This window comes from Ixodes scapularis, unplaced genomic scaffold, assembly GCF_016920785.2.
Source record: "Ixodes scapularis isolate PalLabHiFi unplaced genomic scaffold, ASM1692078v2 PGA_scaffold9__187_contigs__length_104089568, whole genome shotgun sequence".
NCBI lineage: Eukaryota > Metazoa > Arthropoda > Arachnida > Ixodida > Ixodidae > Ixodes > Ixodes scapularis.
In genome coordinates this window covers 80,411,982-80,432,287 of record NW_024609884.1, presented here as the reverse complement: position 1 = coordinate 80,432,287, position 20,306 = coordinate 80,411,982, and the positions used below count along the sequence as shown (strand labels likewise).

The following is a 20,306-nucleotide window of genomic DNA, read 5'->3' as shown; positions in this document are numbered from 1 at the left end:
CTTCATTGCCAAAGCGGAAAGAATGCTACATAAACAAAGCGTCCCAGCGTTTCCTATGAAGCAAGCTTCGGGGCGTTGGTGCAAATTGAGGGCGAGATGGCAGGTGTCGGTGCTCACAGAACCGTATAATCACGCACATCATCACCTGCCGCCTTTTGCGTTAACCAGTTCACCCGTTAAACTCCAACGAAAATTATATAAAATGAATAACAGTCACCGAGTTTTGTTTGTGGCTTGATTACTTTCGTTCACGCTTGAAAACGAAACTTGGCTCGGCATTGGTCAGGGTAAAGCCAATGAGAGGGGAGCGGCACGTTTCAAGTGTCCGTTGAAAAACGAGGGCGTGCAGGGCGTGCAGCAGCGAGGAAGCTAGGCGAACGACACGAATCTGACAGAGCCAGCAAACCGGCTAACCCGCGAACCACCAAGAACCACACGAACAACGAGACTCGGTTCTTGAGTACGCTTGGATCGATTAATTTTATTCGTTTGCGAGCCAGGAAGAGAGGACAGTTGGTGATTCTCAGTGGCTTCGTCTGCACTCGGAGCGATGCAAACCTGAAGGCGTTCCCGTGCTTGACGGTGAGCGGGCACAATCCCCACAACGATGGCAGGAGTTCCTCAGCGCCCGGACGAAGTAACCGAATTCCGTATCGTCCACGCCGATACTTTCGTAATGTTGTGCAGAATGCACCTCTCTTTCGTGCTCGACATGCCGTACAAGTTATCGAAAGGTAAGCAAGTTCGCGGGCCGGTCGTGCTTTGTTGTGCAACAGGCTACCAGAACTAACCCTCAGTCGAAACTCGCTTTCCTGCCTTATCGACAGAGCCGGAAAATACGTGCGGCGAGGTGCCTTTGACCTTCGTGGTGGCCAGGTCAATCCGGCTCATCATGCATCATTTAAGCTTGGAGGACAGTAAGTACCTCCTGTCGGGCATGATGCTGCGGTTCTGAGTTTCTTTTTTTCTCTTAGATGTCGGGACCGAAGGCTTGTTTAGAAAGTCTGGAAGTGTCTGTCGGCAGCAGATTCTGAAATCCCTGCTGATGAGGGGGACGCCCCTAGACTTCAAAAAAGAAGGGTACTCTGTCCACGATTGCGCCTGCGTTCTGAAGAGCCTGCTTGCTGATCTCTCCGAGCCACTTCTCACAAGCGAAACATTCACTGCCTACTGCAAGATCCCAGGTAGGTTGACTGGTTTCTAGTGTTTGTATCCCTTAATCGATATCTGAGAGATTTTTATGAAAACTGCATTAGTGATCTTCATTCACAAGTAGACCATGGTTGCTAGTTCCTCGCATTCTTACACGACCAAAGACTAGGTAATCCATTTGGTGTGATCAGGTTGTGTCAATTTGAGCAGCAAGGTTCGATGCTCGACATCATCTATTTGCGAGATGCGAAAAAGCGCCATAACCCTCTGCAGAGCGCAAGTTCACCTGCTTCTCTTGCTGAAATGGTGGTGACGTCAGAACGCCGAGCTCCGATTGAGGGATTGTGGGTAGACCTCAAAGCAAGCTGCCTTGACGTCTACCCACTACCCTTCATTCGGAGAGCTTGGCATTTTGACGTCAGCACAATCCCTGCAGAAGAAGCAGACAAACTTGCACTCTGCATTACAGGTTAATCCTACTGCAAGATGTCATGTACAAGTAAAAACCTTGGCGAGCATAAATACCCTGTCAGTGTCCCTTTAATGGTTGTGGACAAGGTTACAGAGCATATGTTCACACATATGCTCTGTAACCTTGTCCACAACCATTAAAGGGACACTGACAGGGTATTAATGCTCGCCAAGGTTTTTAGTTGTTCATGACATATGAGAGCCCAATTACCCAGAACACAATTTGCAGCTCGAAATTTGCTTTCTTTCCACCCGAAAACCGCCGATCGAGAACTGGCCGGTTGGAGTTGCGCTCACTCTCTTCTCCATGGTCGCGTGTTGTTTTCTATGGTTTAAACACAACCACCAAAGATAATCAAAGTCGTGGGTCATCGAAGGCACACACTCAATACTAAAATAGACAAGAAATATGGTGCTCATTTTTTGTGGCTTCTAAAAAACTGCAAATACATTGACTGAAAAAAAAAAAAATGTTGCACATCCATGTGATTTTGGGTAACTTTCTCCTCTATATTTCTTCTTCCTCCCCTGTCCAGTTTCGGTTTCGAGCAGTTGCATACTTTGACGTTATTAAAGTATATGTTACACTGTAGCAAAATATTGATTGGGTAGCCTTCTGACATCATAATAAATTGCCTGGCAATAAATTTTTAAAACATTTTGGGGGGGTTTCAGTGTCTCTTTAAGCCACTACATACATCATACATATAATCCCACTCGCAGGACTGTGTCGACCAAGGGCACTGCCATCTGTGCGGATAGAGTGCTTGAAAAGGCAGTTGAAAGCAGCACAGCTACTGCTGTTGTTGCTCCCACCCCTCAACTACAGCCTAGCATCGGAACTTCTGGTATTTTTACACCAAGTGTCAAGCGCACGCGAATTGAACCGCATGACTTCCGAGAGCCTGGCTCTGCTGTTCACTCCTGTGATCCTCTGCCCTCGCGAGGTAACAATGCATTTTTTCTATTCCACTCTGAGTTGGAACTATTGCAGGCTTTCCAGTGAGCAGCTTACACCTCAATTAAGTACAGGCAAACACAGATCTTTGGGATGAAGCACCAAGATGAAGTGGCAGGCAACTTGGAACAAAATTCAGTTGCATACCTGCCAAGTCCCCCGTATTACCCGGGAGACTCCCGAATTTTCACCGGTTTGTACAGTTAACACATTAGCAGAAAAATCTCCTGGAAAACGGAAATTACACCCCTCCCCTCCTCCCGCACTTAAAGAGATGCTGAACCGAAATTTGGATTTCGCAAAATAAGGCTGCAGAAGCGTTGAACAGGACGCTACTAACTAAAACATCACTCATACATCGATATCTCAAACGGATGGCCATACTTTTGGAAAAAAAGGGCACGATCAAGCGAGAGCTATGACATCACAATCCTTTTGGAACAGTTGAGAATGAGAGGAAGCGGCCTCGTTTCTCTCCTTTTCACTTCGGTTCACCAGCTCAAGGGGACGAAGCGAGGATGAGAGGGAATGGAGAATCATGACTTGACTTGCCTCATTGGCCGTGTTCAATCGCGCACTTCTTTTCCAAAAATATAGTGATCCGTTAGAGATATCGCTGTATGAGTGATGTTTTTGTGTTTTGCAGCATCCCACCTATCAGTACAGCCTTGTTTTGTGAGTTCGAAAGTTTGGTTTAGTATCCCTTTAAACAAGGAGTTTTTGCCGTCGCAACAGAGCGAGGCCCAGCTATATCTCGCCAGCATGAGCAGTGCAATATAAATGTAATCAAGTTGTGTTCATCCAAATTTGTTGTCAATATTTCTTTCCAAAAGACCCCCCCCCCCCCCCCCCCCCTTACTTAGAAATTTTCCCGGATTTAGTTTTTCCGTACTTGGCAGGTTTGCAGTTGTTTTCTCATGAGGGTTGGCCCGTCACCTCCGTCTTCCGAACGAAAAAATGTGTGTTTGCCTGCGCTGAACCAAGTTTAGAGGGTGGCTGCAACCAAATTTTAATTTCTTTAACATTTGCACCAGGAAACATGTGCTGGGAAATAAATGTTACAATTTATTTGTGGATTTTACATGCTTTACTATTTACTTTTTTTAATCCTTCCAAACCTTGCCTGCCAAAACTGAAACTAATACTGTGAAGATTTTATTTTTGTTAAACTACTCACCTTCCTTTGCTGCGTGTGGTAGGAATGTGGAACTGAAATTTGAGGAGTCTCGACATGACGTCGCAACAATTTCATCTTGCATGCTCAAAACGAAAACCTACAGACTTTTGCCCCGTTGTTCTTGTAATATAATTTACTGTTTTTGTTTTTTTTAAATTCTTAAGCACTTGTTTAGTATGATGCAGGAGAAGCATACCAGAATGTTTCCCAATGCAGTTGCTCTACTCCTTTCATTAAATCATTGTTTAATTTATGCTTGAAACTTTCAGATGAGTCCTGAAGAAATACAGGAAAAATCTGCTGAGTTGACTAAGCCTTTGACCTTTTTGATTGAGAATGCACATGCCCTGCTCAACTATCCGTCTGAGCTTGTGAAAGACGTGATAAATTGCATCAAGTCACGTCAGGAGGTGCCTAAAAGCAACTCAGAGGATGGTGACATTGAGGTATGTGTGGGCATAGTAAAGCGTCTATATGTATAAAGGTTTTTCACGAGTATCAAAAGTTTAAATAAAGATTGAAGGTTCAGATGCATTGGGGACATGTGGACATGGGAAAGTCACAGCTGTCATATGTTCCAGTTTCTCGTGGAACACTGAAAAAGTGATTGTCGACTGCTGAGACGGAATGGGTAGCATTTGGTTCCTCGAACTGTACTGAAACAACCTCTCCTTATTTGTACTGGCTTGAATATAATAGTATATACCAGTGCCATAGCCAGGGAACAGGCTTATGGGGCTTCAAACCCCCCCCCTCTCCCCCATATCCAACTGACCCTGCAATATATACATGCATTTTGACGCCCCCTCCGCACCCCAAGTCACGGACATCTCGACCACCTCAGCCCCTCCCCCCCAAATAAAATTCCTGGCTACGCCACTGGTATGGACGTTATGAAATAATTTCAGCTGAAGGCAGTTTTGTGTCAGCCAGCAGCTATAAATTAGACCTTTCATGTTCTTTCTATACAGGAGTGCCTTTTTACAGTTAAGTATGTTTGCAAAATAAAATACTTTTTACTGTGTTATCATGGCTACCGCAACTGTTTTTTGCTATATATTCGTATAAGAATAGCCTGCTTATAACGGACACATCGGGAACCGGAAATCATTTCGTTCTACCTGTTTTTCGTTATATCTGGATAAAAAACAATGTTTTAGAGCAAGGGTTTACTGCTTACCGAAGAAGCTGTTGGTACACGACTGCACACCACGATTCACAGACTTGCTCACAATTGCTGCCTCTAATGTGTCCAATTGCGCGAAAATGTTCTGTCCAAGCCCGGCACCAATGAAGTACAACCGGAACATATCAACCGCCGTGATCGTCATTCTGGTGGACACCAACAGTTTTGCATGGCAGTCGTTGTCGCTGTCGCTCTCGTTGGCTTGCAGATCCACAACGAGGCCACAGTTCGCAAGGTCTTCATCCGTCATCTCCTCTGTGGCGATGATATTGTCCTATGTCGTGACGAACTCGACGAGGTTAATGCCAGACGTGACGAGCTGGACCTGTGCCAGGCTCTCCCACATCTGCTCCAGCGGTGCGCAGATCTGTTGACGGCAGGTACTCCGTCGTCGCTGGCAGCAGGAGCCTCCAAAACCCTCATTCGGGAAAAGCCATCGCTCTTGAAGCAGTGGGCGACGGTTTTGGGCTTCACATCTCCACAATCTGCTGGCCATAAACACTGCTCTGGCCAACGGAACCTTGCGTTCCTTGGGTGGCACCGCGGTGCAAATGTCAATAACAGACGCTCAATCACTCGGCGACGTTAGTGCACCTTCAGGTTTGCTTCGGCTCACTGGTTCATTGGCTGAAGTTTTGCCGTGGTGTTTGGAGGCAGAAAGAGCACCTCCATGGCGCTGAGCAGTGGGTTTATCTGGTGGGCACTTCAGTTATCCAATAGCAACAGCACCTTCCGATTTTGCGAAGCCATGTCTGCATCAAAATCAGCGAGCCACTTGCGGAAGCAGTCCCCCGTCATCCACGCTTTGCCTTTCTGGACGTACGTCACAGGAAGAGACTTGATGGTCGCAAAGCCCCATGGTTTGTGGGACTTCCCAAACAGCAGCACCTCTCGCTTGTCAGTGCCGTCCATGTTAGCACAAACTAGGAGTGCGACGTGCTCCTTGTTTGTCTTGGCTCCGACGCACTTGTCATCCTTGGACTCCAGTGTCTTGGCAGGCAGAAGTTGATAAAAGAGGCCAGTCTCATCCGCATTGTAGATGTCAAGATCAGTGTAAATGGCAAAGATCCGATCAAGGTGCTTGTCGAGCCAAGCCCGGAGCAACGTGTCGTCAACGGAGGCGGCCTCGCCGACGATGTGTTTGCAAGTGATACTGTGATGATCCTTGAAGCCTTGAAGCTAGCCGCTTCCAGGCTCGAAGTTATCGTGCTTCAACACAAACCCCAAGTTCCGAGCCTTTTCCGGAAGGACCTGACTGCTTATTGGAACTGCCTTTGTGCGGGCGTCGACAAACCACCTGTACAGCGCCTCTTCCACATCATTGTACAAAGGCTTCTGGAGCTTCTTCTGGTTTACGCTGCCAGCATCGTCGTTAAGGGCTGCGTCAATCTTGTCCCCGTTCGTGATGATGGTCAACAGCGTTGACGGAGCTATTTCATATTTGTGGGCGATCTCCGACTTTTTGACATTGCTCCGAACTTCCTCAAGAATCTCCCGTTTCACCTTTAGGGACAGAACCTTTCTTTTCAGGGTGGAAATGCCGGTGCTTGACATGATCAAGTAGATCCATGGGTGGTCCAGTCAGTTGCGATTAGGTGCATTTAATCAAGATCATAGTCTTTGTCGAGGGAGAAGCGGTTGGTGTAGGGTCCGTAGTCAAAGGGAAATAAGGAAGGCAGTCTGGATCACAAGGAGCGGGCCAACAAAGAAGCAGCAGGAGTATGCTATCCAAACGGAAATCAGGAGGAGAGTGAACCAGAACCACGCAAGAAACTGGAACACGGCGGTGTTTGGCACGGTAGTGTGATAGCGAACGGGTTTTTCTAGGTTTTTCCACGCTGCCCACATCTTGTGTCTTGCGGAGAAGCATCTCGTTTCTGCGAGGGGTGATTAGGCGAGCAGCGCAAACTTCTCTGAGGTGTGCGCTCTCAAGACGCAAAGTCCACGTGCTGTTGGTCAGCAGCGTGTGGACTGTGCGCTGCTGTCCATGCAGCGCACAGTTCACGTGCGCTGCGTAAACTTTTTATATATTGTTTATTTTAGCTCAACTTAAATTTTGTGATACTTTTTACATTAAATTTGAAAAATTTCTGTGAATTTTTGTTTGTTGTATTAGCACAGGCCTTCCGAGATTTTTTCGCTAAAAGTGGACTCGAATCACACTGCAGACATACAAATGGGAGTGGGAAATCAAAATTCTTTCGTTATATCCGCTATTCATTATTTCCGGGTTCGTTGTAAGCAGGCTGTACTTATTTACTATACATCTTTTGTCAAGGCTATAGCATGAATCCAACAGAACATTTTTGTATTTCTCTTCAATCCTGCCTAAATAAAATCTTAGTGTGCAATTGCGTTTTTGAGCGATACTGTTAGAAACTTGACTGCTGTTCTCGTTCATGTTTTTTTCCAGCCTGTCTGCACGACTCTGACCTTCTGTGTTCAGCAGAAGCCGAAAGAGGAGGCGATAAAGGCCTATACAGAGCGGGCCCTAGCTGAACTCTTTGACTATGTAAATGAAATGCCGGAGACGAAGCAGAAAAAAAGATTTGTCAAGCAGGTAGGCCTATGCGTGAGATAGGGCAGACATTTTCTGGGCACAAGTTTAATATTCATGGCTATTAAAAATTTTCTTTTTTTTATTTTTCTTTTTATTATCTCAACTCTTAAACTTGAGGCTTTTTTTACAAGAATCACGGGAAAGCAGTGGTACTATTTTTGTCTAGTATGAAGACTGTTGAGTTCCTGCAAAAGTTGCTATGGCATCTTTTGTTATAAATATGAGGAAGAAGAAAATAAAATAAGATTTTGGAAAGGGTGTCTAAAACTTAGGGGCAACAGATAGGACTAGTTAAAAGGAATGGGTTATGTAATGGCGACCAGTTTATTTGACAACACAATGCATCAGTAGAAAGCAGGATTAGTTCCAATGGGAGCAAATGCACACACCAGGAATTCCCCACACATGTACAGTAAACTCATTAATTCAAACTCCAGGAAGCCACAAATTTTGTTTGAATTATCAGAAATCCATCTAAATATGATGCAAGATAAAATTATTGTTTGCCATATGAATGACTACACATACAAAGGAGATATTTGCTCATTTCCTCTACATAGGCCTACCGATCATAAGCAGGTATGCCACATATACAACATTTGTGAAATGTATGACATAAGTTTATTTAACTCAAAAATGTTGTTTATCATGGACTGTTTAGGCCATTCATGACAACTCAAAACAAAATTAAGTTTGTTCATCAGGCCAAGAAGTTGGCTAATGTGGACTATTAAGCAGTGGACATATAAGCAATTAAAACGATCACCGCGCGGCAGTTTTCATAGCAACTTGCGCGGACGCTGTGACGAGGACCTATGCCATGCCGCCATGTCGCAGCGTCCGCGCAAGTTGCTCTAGAAATTTCCGCGTGGTGCCCGTTTTCATAGCTTATGTGTGCCCTGCTTGTGCCCCGTTGAGTGCGCTTCTCACCGAGCACCGATGCACTGCGGAGAAGCAACGCTTGCGGGAGCAAGCTTCGCGGGTGTTGCCTTTCTGCAGCGCACTGGTGCTCGGAAAGAAGCGCACTCAACGAATCCGCGAGAACAAAGGTATAAATTACACGAAAACGCCGTTGGAATCAACCGGCTCATGAATACATTAAAAACGTAGCAGGACAGCCAAAATTCTGAAATTTGTTTGAATTAACCAGAAGTATAAAATATCTGAGTTTGAATTATCATGAGCCTACTGTAGTTGCCCGTGTCTTGACTCAGATTTTCAAAGAGAATGCTGGTGGCACCCCCGTCTCCAAGGTCAGAAGAAAGCACGGACGCAGCAAGTCTGCTGGAGTAACGCCATATGTGGTTAGAAACTTTTGAGTTTGAGTTGGGTGGTCCCCTCAAAGCGACCCAGCACACTGATAACCAAGCGCTTGACAAATTATTTTTACAGAGTGGCAGCGTACGGTTTGCCAAATCTGCAGATGTTACGCGCAGGCCCAGCATGGATGCAATCCAGGTAACTAACCGGCCACACTGCTGCTAGTCAGAATCCCCCTCGGGTCTTTTCGTACGGATCAACACCATTTTCCATTCAATGAGAAAATGGCAGCGGACGGAGCTGTCGAATGCGTGGAGCTGAATGGCACCAGCTACCGAAAACTGGCCCTGTTTTCCCTTAGAAATTTTCGGAAAATCACTTAAAACTTTTAAACAAAATAACGGTTAGCTCTAAAACTTTGGCATCTGGTTCAGACCGCTAGCACTGCATTTGAGCGGAGAATGAGCGTTTTGCTATGCATAGTTCTTTTTTTTTTTTTGTGAAAAAAAGCGCCGAAAATTTTTTGGGGAGACATCCTGTATTTCGTTTTTGGAAAAAGGCAACAGTTGAGAGTCAGCACTGTGTATGTGCTTGTCTTCCACTTGTCCCCGCGTCCTGTTTTTTTGTGCTGTTTTATTTATTCTCGTGATGGCACCAACTACACAACTTGTTCCCTTTGTCGCCAGAGTCCGGATAAGAAGCCGGCTAAGGATGCTACAGGCAAGAGGTACATCTTCCCAGCTGCATGGCGGTTTCTGAAAAAGAAGCATGGGGAGTGCAGCAGCCTTCCAGGCACGCCAACTAAGGCGGGCGAGAAGAGTGCTCCGCTTGGCAAGAGCATATTGAGAGCATCCAGGAGGGTCAAGGTGTGTTCTAACTTGTTCTATATTTCTGCAACCTCTCCCTCTGCAATGTTTTTACGGGGTGTTCTTTTTTAGTCTTTACAGACTGTTTTTTTAAAAAGGTGGGAAAGCTGCACTAACGCAGTCTGTGCAGGTGCATTATACAGCCCGGGGGAAATAATATAGTGGGATAATTGTCATGATAATTTGATTAACTAACTAAAGTTTGTTCATGAACTTTTTCATGTAATTAAGATAAACTTGTGATTCCAATTAACCACTAAATTGGTAAATTTTAGAAAGACTGAGCGCAGAGGGCAGCGCGGGGTTGCGCTACATTCATTGCTTGTGCAATGGGTGGAAGCGCTGTGCCGATTGCGCCTTTGTGCGCCAATCCACTTTTGCTGCACTATTCTGCTCCCAAGCGCAGCCACAACTAGCCGGGAAAGTTCTTATTGTTTTTGTTTTTTTTTAGCTATATTGGAGTATTTATGGCGACAGTGGTTTACCGTGTTGTGTTCGTTTAGATAATTATGAACCAATGTTATGGAACCACCATACCGATGTGGTCATGTCAATGGCATGTAGGTGTCTGATCTCCGAGGGCATGCATAGGTGGCTTTGTCAGAAGTGCTGAGGCATCAGTTCGTCATTTAATTTTTTAATTATTTTTTTTCGCTTAGTAGTGGCGTTGAGCATGGCCACTTGTATTTGAAATACCACTCGCGTTAACTCGCATATACCATAAAGTCTCGTATGAAGGCCTGCCCCCGAGAAATCACCTGTCCCGTTTTGTGAATCGCATCGACTGCGTGATCTGTGGTATTGGTACGTGACAAGCGTGTTCACCGCGGGATCCCTCGTGCTTATCGCCCCGTGATACGCGAATCTGCAGCGTCCGCAGTCTGCGGGTTATCCGTTCCCGTGACATGCAATATCATAACTCGTTCCTGCATTGTTTTCCAGTTACATCAGAGTTTGTAGCGGGTTCTTACGTGTACATCACACTGTGAAGCGCGAATGTGCATGCGTCCGCATTCTGCTGCCGTACCCAAGAGGGGAGTCCATAGTGAATCCTCGCATGCTTATCGCACCGTGGAACACGAATTCGCCGTGTCTATGATTTGTGGTATCAGTAATGAACAGAGAGAGAGTTTGCAGGCGAGCTGCTGATAGTTAATCATAATGTTTAAAACCTGACTGTGGTGAGGGAAACAGTAGGAAACTTTGAAGTTGAAGATTTCCCGTTTAACTTAACTTGTAGTCCCCCTCCCCCCCCACACACACACACACGCACAAAGCATTTATCTTTTCATTTTGGGTGGTCATTCTTTAAGGGCTTTATGGTCTTAAACGTACCTAAGAGCCATCTGTTCACCTATCATTTAATCTCTGGGGAAAGCGATAACTACTCTACAAAATGAAACAAACATTTGGCTTCCGCACCCCTCAGTTGTGTTGTAAACGTAGGAATGAAGTGATAATTGGTTACCTCATCTACGAACTTTCCTGTAAATGATGTATGTGGCAAATACATGCACTGGCACACAAACAGCAAGCTGGTCGGAGGACAAGGACCGTGGGAATGCCCTGCTGAGTGGTGCAAACTCTAAACCGTTGGGCTAGAATGCAGATTTGATTTGTGTTTGTCCTTTGTCCCCCTTCGTCCCCTTCTCCAGGGAATATTATCGGCATCCAAGCAATCGACTTGTGAGGATAACCTTCCGTTTTATGGTCCTACTTGCTAGTTTTGTCACACTTTTTTTTTTCCATCAAACCCCTAAACAAGCTGCTTTTTTTAATTCTAGTCAGTCATGTTTGTTCTATAAGTGTTAGTTAAGTGCGTCTGTATGAGCAGGAATATGAGGTTTTCAATATTTTGCATTTGTATTTTTACCAGATAGAGTAGATTTGTGCTCTGTTAACTTAAATATTGGAATACTTTCTTGTTTGCTAAACAGGGACTTGGAACATTTGTATATCCTAATAATGAAAACGGGTTAGTATTGGGCTTTATTTCATACCATGCTATTGCATCTCGAAGGGTTTTCTTTCTAACTTAAGGGACTTCTGATTTGGGTCAATAAGCACAACCAGACTGGTACGTAAACTGTTACAAGTAACGAAATTACTTGTAATCTATTTATCCATAATTTTGTAAGGGAATAATTACATATTTCAGAAAGTAATTGTAAAGTAATTTCTTTACTTTTTTTTTATGTCAGGGAATGATTGTAATCCATTACATCTTTGTTTTCATTCGCGGAGGAAAAATGCGGGAACTTTAAATATTACCCCAAAAAAATTGTAATTTTTTTTTTTTTTTCTGTAAGGGTGAGTTTTGTTGGAATCACATTGTCACCTGCATTTACAAAGCGCAAGGCCTGGCATTCTTTACATGCTGAAAGCCTTTTTTCACATCACCGAAAACCTCAACTCAAATCTTTTTTTTTTTTTTTGGGGGGGGATTGGTTGTTTGCGTGTTGTAACTTGTCAGCTTGCTCGCCCACAACGAGGTGGGAAGCGCATTGATACAAAGAACCGGACTCTCCGTACGAACAATATTAGGCCAACTACCGAGTTCCAAAATGTTTCCTTCCAACAAAAAAAAGAAACAACAACAACGTCAAAGTGCACGCGAGCTGGTGTAGCGGATCTTTGCGCGCCTTTTCTTTTTGCCTCTTTACTCTTTGCTTCCTTTTGTCCGAGAGAGAGAGAGGTGATGACTTTTTTGTATCAACTTCAGGGACCAAGATAATCTACACTGGGGAGAAAAGCGAAGTTTGGTGAAGCCATAGTTAGGACACAGCATCCCAGTGGGCCAACAGGATCTAGCTGACGTTTTGGGTGTCTAGTGGGTAGGGGAGGCTTTGCGAACGCGTCATCTTCTAGCCACTCAGTTGCGCGTCCAGGTGGCAGCACCTATTTAGAAAAAGCTGGATTGAAAGGGTGTTTAGTGCAGCATACGACGTCTTCACATAGAAACGAGGCAAGATGTCCGATGAGACTTTGAGAGCCAGATGTTGCTCAAGGTCACAAAAGTGTGAGCTGCGGCAACAATAAACGGTTGCATAACATTTGTATCTTGTTTCGTACCCTTGGACAGTAAGGTTGAAAGTATCGCCGCAAAAGTAACGGATTATGTATGAAGTATGGTCACTTACTTTAATGTAAGTGTAATTGTACCTGTAACTTGTTACATTTAGCCATGGGTAATTGTAAATGTAATTTCTTACTTTTTCTTAGTAACGTGCACAAGTATGGGCACAACGTTTTGTTTTCATGAGGCTTAAGTTGTGCTTTTGTTCACTATACCTTCTCTATTGTAAATCCATAAGAGGAACCAACCTGCTACCAGGACAGTTATCAATAGCCGCCATTCAGATAAATTGCAATCACGCTGTTTGCTTTTTATGCTATGGGCTGGAATATATTTAAGGAAAAGTTGTGTTTGGAAATGGTTCTGGAACATCACATGGAGACTTTTTTTGTTGTAATATTTTTTGTATTTAGAAAAGCACATTTGGGCTTTTCTAAATCTTTTCTAGCTTTTCAAAAGTGTGCTATGTGACTGACGTCACATAGCACACTTTTGACCACCATGAAAGAGAGGGGGAGAAGCTGCTTTTGTAGGAATTTTGAGTGACGGGTTAATCTTCTATAATCTTCTGGGAGGAGAATAGCGACGTCTGGGCAAATCTGCAAGACACAAAAGAGGGTCCTGGTAAGAGGGGGCTCCTTCTTCCCCTTTTTCCCGGTGGCCATCCAAGCACTCTTTGCATGACGTCATGTGCAAACCATGTATACCCCCAAGTTTGACCTGAGTGATCAGCTCCAAGATTTACTTATTCTGCTATGAAACTTGATTTTCTTGCTCCTGAGCTGCTCCAAAGTTTTTACTGCTTCAAATCAGCTCCAAAAAGGCATATTTGCTGCTCCCAGGCCTGCTATAAAAAGCTGAAGCTTGCTTCCACCCCTGAATGCACCCTTTTAGATTTTTCATCCCTTATCATTGGTGTTTGCGCACCGCAGCATTGTGCCCGTTGCATGAATGGCAAGTTTAGCACACTACTGCGCTTCCCCCGTGCTCCGAGACATTCTAAAACTTTCTGATTCAGTAGTTTTCGGTGATGCTAGGCAAGTTTATAATTAGAACAATATGTTTATTTGCATTAATAAGAAAATTTATTTTCTTATTTAGATTAGTGCCATGATTAGCCACCTATATTATGTCTCCCTGGCTGTACCTCCACAAATTATATTTGTGTAACTTTCATAGCGTTTTTAAAACAAGTTTGGAAAGCCTAAAAAAAAATTTAAAAAAATAAATGTAGCTATATATCGCAAGGTCAGCATACTTATATTTTGACCTATAGACTCTTCATACGTTTGAGTGCACCTAACACCTTAATTAAGAGGCGAAAACCACAGTTGCACAACTGGGATGAGAGATTGGTCCACAGGCCAAGAAGTGTCCTAAAACTGGAGCATTTTCCAGATTTAGAAAACGCTGCCCCCGAAGGCAGAGCAGTGCGAAACACTGTTCTGACTTTGGGGCGGTGTTTTTTGAGGGCGTTTTGTGCTCTGCCGTTTTAGTCTCACTTTCGCACTGCCGCAGCTGTCGAAATTTGCCACGTCATAAATCGAAGAATAGGTTTTTTTTTTGTTTTTTTTCATCTAACAACGCATTTGGCCTATATGAACAATGGGCTAAAAATCTCCAAGTAACATATACCAGCTAAAAAAATATTAAAGAAGTTAAAATTTTTTAGTTAATTAAGCCATTAAATTTTTTTTATCCTCGTGCCCCGACATCTACCACGGTTGATAATCTTATTCTGTAGGAATAATTACTTTATTTCCAGTGTCCTTTTCGTACTGAATATTATCTGTTTGAAAAAAAAAAAACCACTCGGTATGTATATGGGGGGAAAACTAGTTAAAGGAAAACTGAAGCGCTTTTTTTTGTATTTGAGAAAAGAAAAACACTTAAATCGTCTTCATTTGGCCTCCAGGATCACGAACATCAAAAGATTGATGCACCAAATAGCCACAACAGCACTATCAAAATAGTGTGGAAATAGTCCTTTCTGACGCGTTCAGTGGAAGGAAAGAATTGCAACGTATTATACAGAGATCTCAAAATTTCCGCTCCTTCCGCATGCCTTACCCGAGCAATCAAAAATGTTGCACTTGTTCCCTTACAAGCAGCAGGCACAGGGCAGTTGAAACCTCTGGATATGATGTCCCACGCGCAGTGAGTTTTTCGGAGTTTCCTCGTGTCTCTCGATACGTTTGGATCAAATCCTTGTGATATTCAAATTCACAGGACGAAGTAATGCTAGAATTTACCTCCAACTCATTTTTTTCAAGCACTTTCAGCTTGCTTTTGATGAATTCCATGTGTAAACAATGTGTTCAGAACAAAACGATTTTCAATCGCTTCCAATGTGCGGAAATTAAGTCACCGCGAAATATAAGTCAATCACAATACCACATTTTTCAGACTATGCATGTACAAGGGATGGAAAATACTGAGACTGGATTTTAAACTTGACATGAATGTTCACCGATGAAAGCCTTTGGTCCGTCACAAGTGGTAGCAGCGTGATCGGAATTCTGCTGCAGACACAGCACGCTGGCCTGCCGACGCCAGACAAAGCGTCAAGGCCTTCACTAATGCAGGAAAAGTGGCCTTCTCGTTCTCGGGAAGATGCTCGAAGATGTGAAAGGTTCTTTCTCGCTAGCGTGTCGGCATGTACAGCAGCTTCTGGGCGTCGTTCCAACTGTTGGCTGCTGTGCAAGCACAGAAGAGCTTTGCCCAGGATTCGAAGTTCCCCTCACCAGTCAAGACGGTCGGGAGGACATGGGTTAGAGGTTTTTGCTGCCATCTCGTCGCTGCCGCCACTTGTAACGGACCAAAGACTTTTGTCGGTGGAGATTCATGTTAGGCTTAAAATCCAGTCTCGGCGTTTGCCATCCCATGCACGCGCACGCCCACTTATTTCAGCCGTCGCACTTAATCCTTCTCAGTTCACACGCACAGTTACACATGTTTAAAAGTTAGTATTTTACTTCAATCACCTTGCAACATAAAGAAAAACTGTGTCTGCGGGGCACCAATCCTCTTGTTCAGTAAATATAGGAGGAATGGAGCAACAACAAGAAAAATTAATGAAGAAAAAGCAGAAGAAAAGCAGCACTCATAGAAGTGGATTTAATAAAATAGTTGTTAGTTCGGTGCTGGGTTGTCTTATCTCGTCTCATCCCTTCCTTCCCATGTTCAGCTGGCTCCACCCGAAATGAATAACCAACTAGCTGAGCTTATTCCCTTTGTATGGTATTTTATGTTGTGCAGATTATCTGCAAGTGTAAACTATACAGGGATTTCTTTATTTTAATGTGAAAGCATTAACTGGTCCCATGGAGTGAACCGGCATCATCAGCTTTGAAGCCGCGCCAAACGACACCTTCCCCTGTCCCAATGCAGTCTGTTGCAGAAATGTGATGGATATAGCTCCCATTGGCTGGCACGCGCCATCAAGGAACGAGGGTTCCATTGGCTTTCGTGTGGCATAGTTCCAAAAAATGCCACCAGAGGAGCCCTCTTCATGGCTGCGCAGCCCGCTCGGGCGAACTTCGAAGAAGCCGTACGGCCGAGCTCAGCTAGCACGGCGCGACCACTTCACGAAAACATGCGCTCGGCCGTCGGCTGCTACCTTGGCAGTAGCGAAACGTGGCCGTCCATGCCACTATGCCGCAGACAAACTAAGGGAGCGGAAGAACGGCGTTCATACTTTCGCATTCGCTTGTCACTCGCTTTCGCAAGTGACAAGCCCAGTGCAATCGTTGGGCTAACATTATTTTACTTTAGACATTACTTGGCAAAAAACTGTCTATGCTTTAGAAACCCCCCCCCCCCCCCCCCCCTGTCGTGGGTGATGAGCAAGATAGCTGCCCCTCAGGCAGTCACTGTGGTTGGAGCTAGGCATTGAGGCCACAAATGCCTACTGCTTGCAGTTGTCAAATCCACAGATAAGCGACTGTGGAGTTTCAGAAAGCATGATCCCAATGCCTCTGAAATAAAGAGTGCTCATGTTTATTTTCCGTTTCTATTGGAGCAGTATGAATTAGGAAAACTATAAGTACCGTAGACGAATCCGAGTTTACGTATTGTTTGATTATAGGGATGCCGCAAACTTTTTTGGAATCAAAGTTTCTATGATTGAATCGAAAGGTTTGAAAGTTTTCGCATTTTCAAACTTTCCATATCGAGAAATTCGACGAAAGTCAAATTTTCGAACTTGTTAAACTAAGAAGTTCGACGCTTTTAGAAATTTCAAACTTATTATGCTGCAAAATTCGATGCTTGTCGAACTTTCGAACTTGATAGACCGAAAAATTCGATGATTTTCGAACTTTTGAATTTCTTGCACTAAAAAGTTTGAAGCTTTTCGAACTTCCTATGCTAAGAAATTCGATAACTTTTGAACTTATTAATCTAAAGAATTCGAAAATTGTCGAACTTTCGATTCCTAAAAAGTCAAAAGCTCGACAAACTTCAAATTTTTAAGGTAAAAGTTCGAAGTTCGTTGAACTTCGAAAGACGGGCGGGGCGGTTTCATTTGGATTTAAGTTGTGAGGTACATTCGTAATTTTTTCTCTCGCATTTTTACATGTGGTGCCGCATTCTTTGCGAAAGACAATGCCGTTTATTTCAATCATCTGGCATGCTTGGTTTTAAAGAAATAGATTCCCGAAGGAGCGAGGAAGGACGACGGGTTTTTGACAATTGTGTTTGTGCCATATTTGAAGCGCGCTATAGCCGAAGATATTTATGGTAGAGATGTTAAACTTTTTAAAAATGGTCAATGTATAACCTAGGTAAGTGTCTTCTTAAGATATGATTATTGTTGTTCAAGACGAGTTTCGAAGAAATATCCAAATATGCATCTACGGGCAATTGTGCCCTAAATTTGGTAATTTTTTTCGTCGAAATAGTTTGAGGTATCACATTTAAATTAACACCACAGGCAGTACATATCATTACTATCTGCAGAATACAAATTAATGTATATATTGTTCTTTTCACGTTGAGGAATAAATTAACTCGGGGGGAAAAAGATTTCTAATATTGTTCAAATTCGGCACGTCATAAAAAATTTTTTTTCTTTTTTTTTTTTACTTTTTTGGTACGTGTCTCTTTTAGCCTGCGCGCATTTTGGTAGGAGAAATTTGTTTCGTAGTTCTGGGCCTCTGAATATGCAAAAATACCACACTTCCGCCAGATTCTTTTTTTTTTTCTCCAGCTTTTTATTTTTTGCATTTATTGTTATGTTTATTTATTTATTATTTTTTACCAATGGCACAACCACTAAGCATGCGACGAGTAGTGCCTTCTGACGAGTTTCTAACAATGACCATCTACGCGATTTTTTATGCAGTGAAGAGCAACAGTAGCTATATATATGCATAAATAATTTCAGATTAAAATAAGCTCGACCATGCCCTCTTTCCCCGTGTTGTTTTCTTTAACAGTCCGAAATATCTGGGGGGGAGAGACTGGAGCCCCCCCTTCCCCCCCCCCCCCCCCCCCTCCTCCCGTTTTTCCTCTTCTGACGCTGCTGGTATGGTAGAACGCTCCTCGACCTCAAGTTGTGTCGGCTTCTCTGCTTTTCGCTCAACGTTTCTTCCGTCTCCGAAAATAAACCTATAAAACAATTACAAACTAAAAAATTTTGAAGCTGCAGGCGAGCTGGTGTATGTTGATCATGATGCAAAGTCCCGAGACTGGGAATGAAATTCGAAAGAAATAGTGTAAGAAGAAAGAAAAAAGGGGACAGGACAAAGTCTCAAACTCAGTTGAGTTGAGTTTGAGACGTTATTCCCGAGTTGAGGTTGAGACGTTGTCCTGAGCTGAGTTTGAGACGTTGTCCTGTCCCCTTTTTTCTGTCTTCTTACACTTTTTCTTTCAAATTTCATTCCCAGTCTCAGGATTGTGCATCATGTACAAACTAAACTTACTATATGCCAGCGTCACTCGGGCGGCGTTCGAGCAGATTACTACCAGCGTGCAAGGGGGTGGGGAGGCAGTTTGCCAGATCGCTTCAAGGTTTTTCTGAGCCTCAAGTGACCCTCAACCACCTGCCTGCCCCTGGCCATTTCGAACTGGATGAGTATCGTTAAACAGTGCGTTTGTGTGATCACTACTGCGTGATGCACGTTTAAGACCCCCCCGGGCTGGCGGCCACAATTAGTGATCTGCACACGACACTCTGCTCTGGCAAATAATCCAGCACATCCGGGACACTCGCCGTCTCATTTAATTGCCTGACCAACTTCACGCAATCTGAATATCAAACCCGAACAATTCTAAACCTGATTTCGTGAAAACCAGGGAGGCGTGAAAACGCTATTTGAAACAAACTGTGGCGGAACATGAAAACCGAACTTCGAACTATGTGCACTTGTACTTTAAAGAAATTCGAAACCTAAGTTTCTTTTTCGAATTTAGCGATAAAAGAGAATTGAAACCTTCGAACTTTATGTAGAAAGAAATTTGAAATCTTCGAATTTATCAAACTTCATGTCTATAAGAATTTGAAACGTTCGAATTTTTCGAATTTCATATCCAAAGAAATTCGAAACATTCGAATCTCTCGAATTTCAAGTTAGGAAAGTTCGAAATTTTCGATTTTTTCTCGAACCTCAAGTAAAAAAATACTCGAAATTTTCGAATTTCTTGAACCTCAAGTAAAAAAATACTCGAAATGATTGATCCCAGACTTTTAGAAACCGTGAAAGCTTCGAAAGTCGAAACTCCACGATTTTTGAAAGTTGCGAATTTTTCTAATTCAAATTTCCGTATGGTCGAAAATATCGAAACCTTTCAAATTCGAACACCAGTTCGGTTCAAAAATATCGAAATCTTTCGAAATCGAACCTAGGGTGGTTCGCAGCATCCCTATTTGATTAGTCAGTGTGGAATGCTGTTTGTTGGGAACTGAAGCACTAACATTCTTAACAGAGCACAAACAAAGTCAACACCTAGGTAGTGTGGACTATGCACTGGTTGTACACTCTTACGACTGTAAGAGTGTGTTATGACATTTTTGCTCAGTCTCTGAGCGAAAAAAAGGATGTTTTTTTACTATGTTATGTGCCAGGGTCCATTCCATGGTTAAGGTCTATTGATTTAACTGAAAACCTACCCATCAATGTTTCACCGGCTTCTTCTTTTTCTTCCAGGATGCCATGTTTAACTCCAAAGAGGTCCATAAAGTCTCCAAACTAGGACATCACTGCCAGCAGTGCAAGCCAGGACTTCGTCTGACGGGAAGAGGAGACTGCATTATTCCTTAGGAGTAAGGCTAGGTCTAGGGAGGACCCGCAATGTACAGGTGTCTTGCCGTCTAATAAAAAGCCAAAAAGTGTAGCCCAAAATATTTTGGGGTCTTTTGAGATTGTTGGGACTTGTTTACAGAATCAAGTCAAATTGTGCAAAACGTACGTCCTAATGATCATCTGCCCACTTTGACAGTAAGTGTGGTGCGACCTCTCAAAAAGACGAGGATGAACTCGTTGCTTAGCTGGCACTCGGTTAAAAGCATTGACCTTTTTTACTCGACGGTCTATTTAGCTGCAATGCACACTGTAATGCTGTAACATGTGCTAGTAGGTAGCCTCATGCATTGGCAACA

The 20,306-nt window shown here is 43.5% G+C and overlaps 1 protein-coding gene across 1 annotated transcript; it reads left to right on the top strand.

Moving 5' to 3' along the window:
* The first annotated feature begins 336 nt into the window (after positions 1 to 336).
* LOC8050579 (rho GTPase-activating protein 19) lies at positions 337 to 20,041 on the top strand. Its single transcript, XM_029993035.4, is given in 11 exon segments — positions 337 to 734; positions 828 to 917; positions 975 to 1,184; positions 2,347 to 2,570; positions 4,028 to 4,204; positions 7,358 to 7,504; positions 8,719 to 8,808; positions 8,897 to 8,962; positions 9,451 to 9,630; positions 19,855 to 19,863; positions 19,865 to 20,041. Coding segments are annotated over 11 exon segments (1,356 nt in total). The 5' UTR covers positions 337 to 607; the 3' UTR covers positions 19,901 to 20,041.
* Positions 20,042 to 20,306: the final 265 nt, after the last annotated feature.